Raw genomic sequence first — 10,068 nt, 5'->3', positions numbered from 1 at the left:
GAGCTCCTATGAAGCCTCCTTTTCTTCCTTCAACCTGGCACAGGCTGTTTTCGGATACCAAGTGTCCCTGCAGCTACTATAGGGTCCCTTCAGACATAATTTCCATAGAGAAAGAAGAATGGAATGGGAAAAAGAGCACTCACCAAATCATGTGCCTCTCTTCTTGGACTTTCCAATTATATCTTGGACACGCAAATGACTGTTTATCATAAAGTCACTCTTTGAGGGAAGTTAGACTATGACTAGGGACCAACTTAATATAAGACTAGCGAAGCACATAAATATTTCAACTATACATGGCACTATAACTTAGTAAACTCCATTCAAACATTATAAACCTATTGAACCCATTTTCAAAAATGAAAGCTGGTCCGTCTTGCCTGAAGCATGTTCTATTCTTGCTTACTTCCCAAGTACGGCAGGGAATTGATAAGTACAGCACATCAAGCACTAATAATAGTAAGTTTGTTGCTTCAAAACACAAAATTTCTAAGAATTGAGACAGGAAACCACTAGAATATTCTTTAGCAATTTTAGATGTTCTGCTCCAGCTACATGCTTTGCACTAGAAAAGCATCACATAACAAAAAAGTTGAAACAAAAGCAAATTGAATAATAAGGCTCCATGTCTAAATCATTGCAAATGCCATCTCAGGAATATAAGGACTCAGGAACTTTTCATTTCATGAGAGACTGACGCATCAGATGATCAGATGAGTAAATCTAAAGCTTTTCAAACAAGTATCAGCAGGCACTGAATTGTCCTAAAACAGCTTATAGAAATGCTGGTAAGATCCTTGTAATAGGATCTTAGTTCTTTTTCACATTCCTTGTGAGAAAAGAATACACAGACAAGACATTATCTACCACCAACAAATATGTGTCAATGGCCCATGATTAGCAAAGGAGAGAGCAAATTCATTTCAAGATTATGTACTTTCTCCAAAGAAAGTGTGTTTTAATAAAGTAAGTGGAAAGTTCAGTAGAGAGCAGGCACTTAAAAACTTTTATTTGAAGGGTAAGGTTGAGTTGGAGGATGTCATTATACTGCCTCATTCTCTAGATTATGCCTTTGAAGCAATCCTAAAGGCCGAAGGTTTTGGATCGTTCTTTCTAGGTGTTATGCATGGTGTAATATACACTAGTTTTTTAAGCCATCCGGTAATGTCAGGAAGGCCTAAAGGTAATGGAGTTTCCATATCCATTAAATAGAAAAACTCATTCATGTATACCCCCATGCATAAACAAGGAGATTCATTTTCTCAGGCTAGTATAGATTCCAGACAAAATTCCCATGAGCAGCACCCAGAAGGTAATATACTACCCAAACCCATCGTTAACCGTTTGCATACTCTTAGAGCAAAAAGGATGGTGAGAGTAAACAAAAACCAACAACATCACCTAGAAGACTTCTTTTATCCATGAACTGAAGCCAAAAAGTAACACTAGAAACATGTTAATTGTTGGTTGTCTATGAGGTTGTCTCAGTTGTAGACAGATATATATGAACATAGAGCAGCTTCAACCACAAAAGCCAGAAGAGAAAAAAAGAAAAGCACATACAAATACTGTACAAAGCGCCCGATTATCAACAACTATAGCAATAAAAGTTACCATCTTTTGCACTTCTCCTTTCTCATATCTCTCCATCAAATCTCACCCGCTCACCGTTCAAAGAAGAAAATTGATAGCAAATCATTCTCTCTCTCGAGCCGATTAAGAAGAGGGGAAAACATCTTTAACCGCGGATGCAGCTGTCAAGTAATTGAGCGTGTTCCGCAAAGTCTCCTTCTCCCTCTTCAACCGGGCGGCGGTGTCCTCCAATTCCAACAGTGCCTGCTGCTCCCTGGGAGCCCCTTCGAAGGTACTCCCAACAAAGAAGGAGAAGGGGGTGGGAAACAGATTCCTCCTCAAATCTTGTGCCTCTTTTTCGGGCTTTCCGTTCAATCTGTTGGAGAGCCTAATGACGTCCTTCATGTGGGTCTCAACCTCGTTGGCAAGCGTGTCCAAGTTCTCGTCGGAGTCCGGGGAAGGGCGGTCCTCGAGCCAGGCAACCTCGGCCACCAAATAAGGTTTGGTGCGGACAATGTCGAGTAACCGGAACCGCTCCTGGCCTTTGCATATGAGGAAGAAACGGTCGTCGACGAGACGCTCATGCTTGACAACCTCACCAACGCAACCGACGTCGGCGGTGCCGGTGGTGCTGTCGGAGTAGATAACACCGAAGCGGAGGTCGGACTGGAGGAGTGTGTGCATCATGATACGATAGCGGAATTCGAAGATTTGGAGAGGGAGGATGGCCCCCGGGAAGAGGACAAGGGGGAGAGGGAAAAGTGGGAGCTCGACAGTGTCTTTGGACTCGTGGGGGCTGGCATGGTGGCGCTCGGAGGAGGAAGAAGCGGAGCAGCGGAGGAGTAAGACGGACCTTTTGGGGCTACGAGCGATTAGGGTTTTGGGGTTTGATCTGATGTGGAAGAACGTTCGCGGATTGGGGATTAAGAGAGGGGTTTTGCATCTGAAAGGAGAGTTGGTAATCTGAGGAAGCGCCATCTTTCCAAAGATTATGGGAAGCTCAGAGACCAAAACGCCCACTATTCAGCGAGGAGGAGCGAAGAATTGATAAGAAAAATACCATAGTAAGGAAGAAGAAAAAAAAAACGAGACACAAAATAAGCTAAACACAGAAATCCGTTTCTCTGGTGGAGTGATTGCAAGGGGTAGTGACTGAGGACGGGAGAGGAAAATTTGTGGATAGAGGAAGACGAAAGGAGAAGTGATGTGCACGATATTTGTCCGAGGTGAAATATGGAGTGAGGGAGAGTGAGGGAGTGGAGAAGTGGAGCCCAAAGTGGGGGCTCTTTGTGGCTTGGGCGGTGGCCATGTGGAGATCTGCTTATCCAGAAAACAACTACGCGAGCATTTGGTTTTATGTGAAGAAGAATCAATTACCACTTGAACAGTTTGTATTTGAGCAAACGAGGAGCCACGGCCGCCAGCCATCGTGAACTCTCACTAAAACAGGTTTTGTGAAACTAAAATTCTATTTGGGTTTAAGTAATCATCTATGATTAAGACCAAATAATGCTCATTATCACAAGAATAGGAGGTTATCCAAGTTATTCAAGCCAATAAATCATTTAATTGCGACTTAAATTACCTGCAACTCCACTTTCACATCCAAAATTAAAAAGCTCAAAGTGTAGAGACAACCAATGTGACATCTTCTTAACAAGTTTATCAAGTGTTGTATTTACCTATATATATATATATATATATATATATATATATATAGAGAGAGAGAGAGAGAGAGAGAGAGAGAGAGAGAGAGAGAGAGAGAGAGAGAGATTCAAATTTATACTTGAATTCAAACCCATCTGAATCCCTGAAAAAAAAACATATATGCATTCCACTTTATTGAAACACAATTGATAGGATGCAAATTCACAAGCAAGCAAAGAAAATAAAAAGGATTTGAACCCTAGTTATAGAAACTTTTAAAATTAAAAGTGCATTTGAACCCTATATGGAAGACGCACACTATAGGAGTTGAAGTCATAGGTGGATTTGAACCCATATGGGTGAAAAACAATAATAAGGATATGAACCCCTGAGTTACAAAAACTATTGGAATTAAAAATGGATTCAAACCTTGTAGGAAGCAAAAGTCAGTGGAGTCAAATCTAGGGGTGAATTCAACGACAAAATCATATTGTTGGAAGGATTTGGTTCGAATCCTTGGCACTAGATTTGAACCTTTATATAGAAATTCAACTTTTTAGAATATCAAATGTAGATTTAGAATGCTATATATCTCCAAATTTGTAAGTGACCTACCAACATGCTCAAAAGAAAAAATAAGATTTATTGATTATTTTTCATGATTTTTGGAGTTTATTTTCATAAATACCAAAAACAACCTTATCCACTCACTTCAATTAGTTTTTAACATCGGAAAATATGTTTCCCTCACAAATTTCTAAGCTCCCAAGTTCTCACAAGTGATTTTCTCAAAGTGCTAGTGCCATTAAGAGTCAAGTAGAAGTACTTTGATTGAGTTTGTCATTGAAAGCTAAGTATTTATGAGCATTGATTTTAATATATAATTTAGATACTTGGTTTCTAAATCATTTAGGCTCTGATTTTCATATCAATTTATACTTTTTGAGAATCTTCTCATATTGCTAGCATTTCTAGGTTATCAAGTTCTTTTATTTTGAAATTCAAATTAGTATTGTTGAAATTTCAAGTAGATTCACTATAGGATTGGTGTAATCTAGTTTCCATTCTTGAGTGTCATATTTGCCTTATAAGAGGTGTATTTGTGCTTTGAATTGAAAAACAAGTCACTCTTGAATGTAACCCAATCAAAACTTATATAAGCATATTGGAAGTCGTAAAAAAATCCCTTAATTACCCTCTTTAATATTTTGTGAAGAAGAAAGCATATAGTGGCTCCAGCATATAATCTTTCAGTGATTCCCTATTACCCTCTTATTATCACTTATGAACAATGTTTATAGACCCACTACCTATAGAGGATGAAAGTGTGCCCAACATCCAACGTAAGTCAAGTTTATTATTCATCCAAGAGGTATTTTTTTTTAGATACCGGGAGAAAGTGGGTAGACTTTGTGCTCCATAGTTGGGCTTCTTCTCTGCCTTTGAAATTGAGCGGAGAGTAATTCTATTTGACTGGAGTATAGAGGTTTGTCATATGGCTAGGAATGATTTTTTCTCTCACCATTATTATGCCAATCGAGTCTCTTGAAAAGAACAAAGAGACCACCAACTTGAGGAGTGTTGGAAAATATGATGGACTGTTATTTTCTACGGGAATATCCTATACGCCATTTTACAGTAAGTTGAACGTTCATGATGTTCTCTCACCCCCAGCTTGAGGGAGAGTATTGGAAGATGGGCCCACATGACCAGGTGTGTAAGAAAATATGCTCAAACCCACACAAGACAACCAGGGAAGGCTCACACAGGTGAAAGATGAGCTCAAGCCCACAGACCATGAAAGGCTCACATAGTGGTGGTATGATGGTAAATAAAGAGTCATCTCATACATATGACATTGATGTAATTAGTTTAAGTTTCAAGAGTATAATTATAATATTATAGTTTATTAATCTATAAATTGAGCTTCAGGGAGATAGTTAGGACACAAGTCCATTACCTCTTTCTTCCTCTTGTTTTCTCCTCAATATGTCGTATCTCTTTTTCTCTATGAGCTAATCAATGGAGTCCTAAAAATCAACATTAGCTTTCAACCCATCCTAGGTAAGTAGAAGCCCCATCTACTAAGCCTCATTCTAGTCATCCTCTCCTCTTCCTTCTTTCTTCTCTTCTTTTCTCCTTCTTCCTCCTCTCCTTCATCACACGTAACCTTAAAGTTCAGAGATGATGGAGTCCTAAAAACAACAATATTATTAATGCAATTATGGATATTGACTTCAGAAGGATATGAACTTAATTCATAGATGGATTATTGTAGCTATGTTGAGAAGGGCACAAGTAATTTTGGGGTTTTCAATAAGAGAAGGAATGGAGTATGTCAGTCAAGTGATATGGAGAGCAATTGTCGCTCAAAGACCTATGACTCACAACCTATTCAATCGAATGATACTAGCAACAACAATAGCAGTGATATTGATGATGAGACCTAGGAAGAGGTTTAAGAGACTAAACACGATGTAGTCAACTCTCTTTTACATGAAGTTACCACAAAAATATTTCGAACACTCTCAGAAGTATGTATTGTAAAGATGTTTACTCTGCTCATTTCAAAGTTCAGGCAGTTTATGTAAAACAAAGTAAACTTAACCCAGGAACGTCTCAACAACAATCAAGAAGAAAGTCAACACTGATCTCTATTCTTATACAAACGGATAACATCCCACCACACGCTCTTAGAAGAGCTTCAATGGCTTTTAGACTTACAGAAGAGCAAACAAAATAAAACGAATAGGGAATAGGTATGATTTTGGATGCCATTCGTTGTTGAAGAACACCTCTATTTATAGGTGTTTTGTAGCACTCAATCGAGGAAGACAGCTACGGAAATGATGGTAGGAAGCTTCTCTTCTCTTTCGGGGCCCATAGAGGCCTTTGTCCGTTGCGACGGTCAGTACAGAGTGCGCCTTTGTTTTTCACTGCGTCCATTAATTCCCGTTCACACTTGGGTGTTTTAATTTTCCCTTCATACATGGGTCTCCCAATCGTGACAAAGGGCATACCGTGGGGCCAACCCCCTTGGACCCCCGTCGGGCTTGACGCCCCGAACCCCGCCTTTGTCTTACAGTTTCTTCACAAATAACCATTACGGTCACAATTTGACCTCATCAACGTCTAAGTTGGAACAACTAACTAATTTACTCACTATCGACATTGGCGCTCCTCATAATTGGGGGCTAGTGAATATATTACATTAACAGTAACTTGAGAGAGGTGGACATTGACACACTAACAGTTTAGACACTCTATCACCTAGAAAGTGGAGTCTCTTGAGTCCCAAGTGACGACCTTTCAATGTCATTTCAGGCTTCTTTCCACAGGCTGAGGAAGTCCCCTATCATTGTCGTGTATTTGATCAGCATGGTGAGTAAAGTCATCCACCTCCATTGGAGCCAAACCAACATAAAGCACCTGCACCTCCAAAAGATGAATGCCACACGTTCTAGACTATCTTTGAGGAACTCAATATTGCCATTAATCAGCCACCATCCGGTTTTGCTCCTCCTAGTTATTCTGCTTAGTTGTGTCTAGAGAGTTCAACACATTTTGTGTTTCTCATTTTGGCTCAAATATATTTTGGATGTACATTAACTTTCTCTTATTTGGATTAATACAAATTATCTCTTTATCCGTTATGTATCAAATTTGGACTAACAATTGAATTTTGATGATGACAAAAGGGGGAGAAAAGTAGAAGTCAAGAGAAGGGTTCAGTACTAACTTTGGGGGAAGAACTATGACAATTTCAAAAAATACAGAACCTTCAAAATATAAAAGCAATAAAGAATGTGCTTATGACATTAATGTATATAAGCATAAAACATAAAGGGGAGCTGGTCTTAAAATTTTGAAAACACAAGTTGATTTAACTTGTATTTTGCATCACCTTCTTGTACTAAGTTTATCGTTGGCAAAACGGGGGAGAATGTAAAAGAAAAGGTTTGAGATGTCCCCAAACACCTGGATTTTGATGATAACAAACACATGCATTTCACACTAATCCTTGAAAGAGAATTTTTCAGAAAAGACGATTCTAGAATTTTTTTGAGAAATGGATACAAATTCATATATGGATCCAAACCCATCTGCATGCATAAAAGCACATAAAAAGTTTCAGAATTAAATAAGAAGCAGAACTCTCCATTGGATTCAATCCCATCAACAAGAAGGATTCAAACCCAAGGACTAAAAGAAGCTTGTAAAGAAGAAGGATTTGAACCCAATTTGATAGGATGTGAATCCACAAACAAGCAACTAAAAGAAAAAAGGATGAGAACCTAAGTTATAGAATTTTTTTAATTAAAAATAGATTAAAACCATGTATTGAAGACGCATAGTATAGGAATCAAACCAGTTGTTGGATTCAAACCCATTTAGGGGAAAAGCAACAACATCGAAAGAACCCGAGTTACAAAAACCTTTGGAATTAAAATTGGATTTGAACCATGTTGGAAGCTAAAGCATATGGAGTCAAACCTTGAGATGGATTGGACTACAGAATCACACCATTGGAAGGAATGGATTCGAATCCACAACACTGGATTTGAATCCTTACTGTAGGAATTCAACTTTTTAGAATGTTAAAGGCAAATTCAAAGGACTATAGGCCTTTAAATATTGTAATAAACGTACAAGCAGGTTTATCAGTAAAAATAGGATTTATTGATTTTTTTTTATCATTTCTGAAGCTTATTTTTCACCTATTTTTGTAAAATACCAAAAATAACTTTATCCACTCATCTAACAATTAGTTTTTTGAATGTAGGAAAATGTGATACACATGTCAAACTTAACCCAAAATTCAAGATATGTTGACCCACATAAATTTCTAAGCTCCCAAATTATTTCTCAAAGAGCTAGAGCCATTAAAAGTCATGAAGAAGCATTTTGAGCTAAGTTTGTCATTGAAAACTAAGTATTTATGTGCATTGATTTTAAGATATATCTGATTTACATTTTTGGTTTCTAGATTGTGGAAGGAGGATTTTTTATGATCATATCATTTTAAGTTGTGATTTGTTTGAGGGTTGGGGATGTTGAAGATATAAGTTAAAATTATTCTTAATTATTTTGTTCAAGATAAAAGTTATAAATACTTTGTAACTCTAGGGAAATTATTAAATTATTATAATTCTGGGATGAACCATAAATTTTTATTCATACATCACTTGATTAATGAAAAATTTGCCTTCGTTTACAACTATAATCACCAATGACCAAATCCTAACATTGTTTTTTCTTCAACAGTTTGCCAAATTTTTTTACTGATGATATTTATTTCACCTATCCAAGAGTGGATGGAATTCAAAGAATGTTTTTCACTTTTTCTTCTTTTCTACAATATTGAGTTGTCTTACACAAGAATAGTGAACTCCTTCACATATAACCTATTTAATTTCAGTATATAAAATAAAAAATTACTTGACATGCACTAACCTTTTCAGTTTTTTAGTATAAAATTTATACAAATCCAATTCCCCTCTTTTAAATATTTTCTGAAATAAAAATATTATTTCTTCTATTTTCTCATGTGTAACAAATTGAATCTAATTTTCATTTTATAATAAAAAAAGTCTGAATTTTATTGTTATTTTACCAATAAAAATTATAAAAAAAAATTTCGACCTATGACCAGAACAAGTTTCATTTTTATTATAAAAAACTATAAAATTATTCTTTAAAATTTTTATAGCCTTAAATATATTATATACTTTTTATGAAAGTTCTCTAATGTTTATTAATTTAGCAATGATAATTAACAAAGTAACTTTGAAGGTCTATCGTGTAAAAATATGAAAATTAATTAAATTCATTCTATATTGAAATCTTTTATTCTATATATTAAAAAACATATTGTACCAATAGAATTCTAGTAAACTAGATCGCAATAATGTAGATGCAAACATATTAACCCTCCCTTGGAGGAATAAATCATATCTCACCAGGGCATGTATTTTGTATCAAAGTCATCTAAGAGTTGGTTATGTTCAAAATGATTTACACTTAATTTTTTTAAAGTATTTACATAAAAATTAGCCAAAAATAAAATGATGCAATTTCTTGTAATACATGTATCGAATGTGTGTTATACCTGTTCTTGTAATTTCTGCTTTATTTGAAATGGGTAAAACATGTATTTCTTTACCTATTTTTTTATTTACCCCAATTACCCAAAGCTAATAAGGTGCTATTAAAAATATAAACGTTGGAGTCATAAAAATTATAGAAATTATTTAAATAATACATAAATTATATAAAATATTATGAATCATATAATATTACATAGGTAGGGATTAAAATTATAAATTACTACTCTCTTCATTTTAGTAATTAATTACGAAAACAAGTATAAAAAATGTTTTCACACATTTATTCCATTTAATAAACAATATTTTTTAGCATATTATATGTTTATATATAAACGGGCCGGAAGAACGATAGAGCGAGTAATTAGGTAAAGTTGTTAATTCTAGAAATGGGACAAATTAGATTTAAATAAAGACATAAAACATAATTTCCATTTAAGAGTTGATTCTGCAAAAAAAAAAAAAAAAAAAAAGTGCTTGAGATTGAAAGTAAAGATGCATATCTAAGTGGGGCCTTTTGACCATCTTTTAGAATGGACTGGTACCCAGGAGACTTCATAGCAAGGCTTCCCCTACACTTCATATTGAAGTGTCATTTAATATGTAACAACTTCTTACTTAATTATATGTGATTTAAAGCATAATCCAATTAGAAGGCGATTGGACCTCAACGGACATTAAACAGACTCTTTCGATATCAAAGCAGAAAAGAAGTTGTGTAAAGAAATTGAAAAGCAACTCAATC

The 10,068-nt window shown here is 35.7% G+C and overlaps 1 protein-coding gene across 1 annotated transcript; it reads right to left on the bottom strand.

The window, feature by feature from the left end:
- Window positions 1-1,277: 1,277 nt before the first annotated feature.
- Window positions 1,278-2,763, bottom strand: LOC137946311 (uncharacterized). The gene has a single exon (XM_068792552.1). It carries the CDS (start codon window positions 2,548-2,550, stop codon window positions 1,717-1,719), a length of 834 nt encoding a protein of 277 aa, XP_068648653.1. The 5' UTR covers window positions 2,551-2,763; the 3' UTR covers window positions 1,278-1,716.
- Window positions 2,764-10,068: the final 7,305 nt, after the last annotated feature.

This window comes from Aristolochia californica, unplaced genomic scaffold, assembly GCF_029961685.1.
Source record: "Aristolochia californica isolate CCGP_79_NKW_82.1479 unplaced genomic scaffold, dmAriCali1.0.hap1 SCAF_12, whole genome shotgun sequence".
Classification (NCBI taxonomy): domain Eukaryota; kingdom Viridiplantae; phylum Streptophyta; class Magnoliopsida; order Piperales; family Aristolochiaceae; genus Aristolochia; species Aristolochia californica.
This window is presented reverse-complemented; position numbering and strand designations above follow the sequence as displayed.

Excerpts from the sequence above, each read along its gene's own strand:
- LOC137946311 (XM_068792552.1), bottom strand. The coding sequence starts at position 2,550 with ATGGCGCTTCCTCAGATTACCAACTCTCCTTTCAGATGCAAAACCCCT.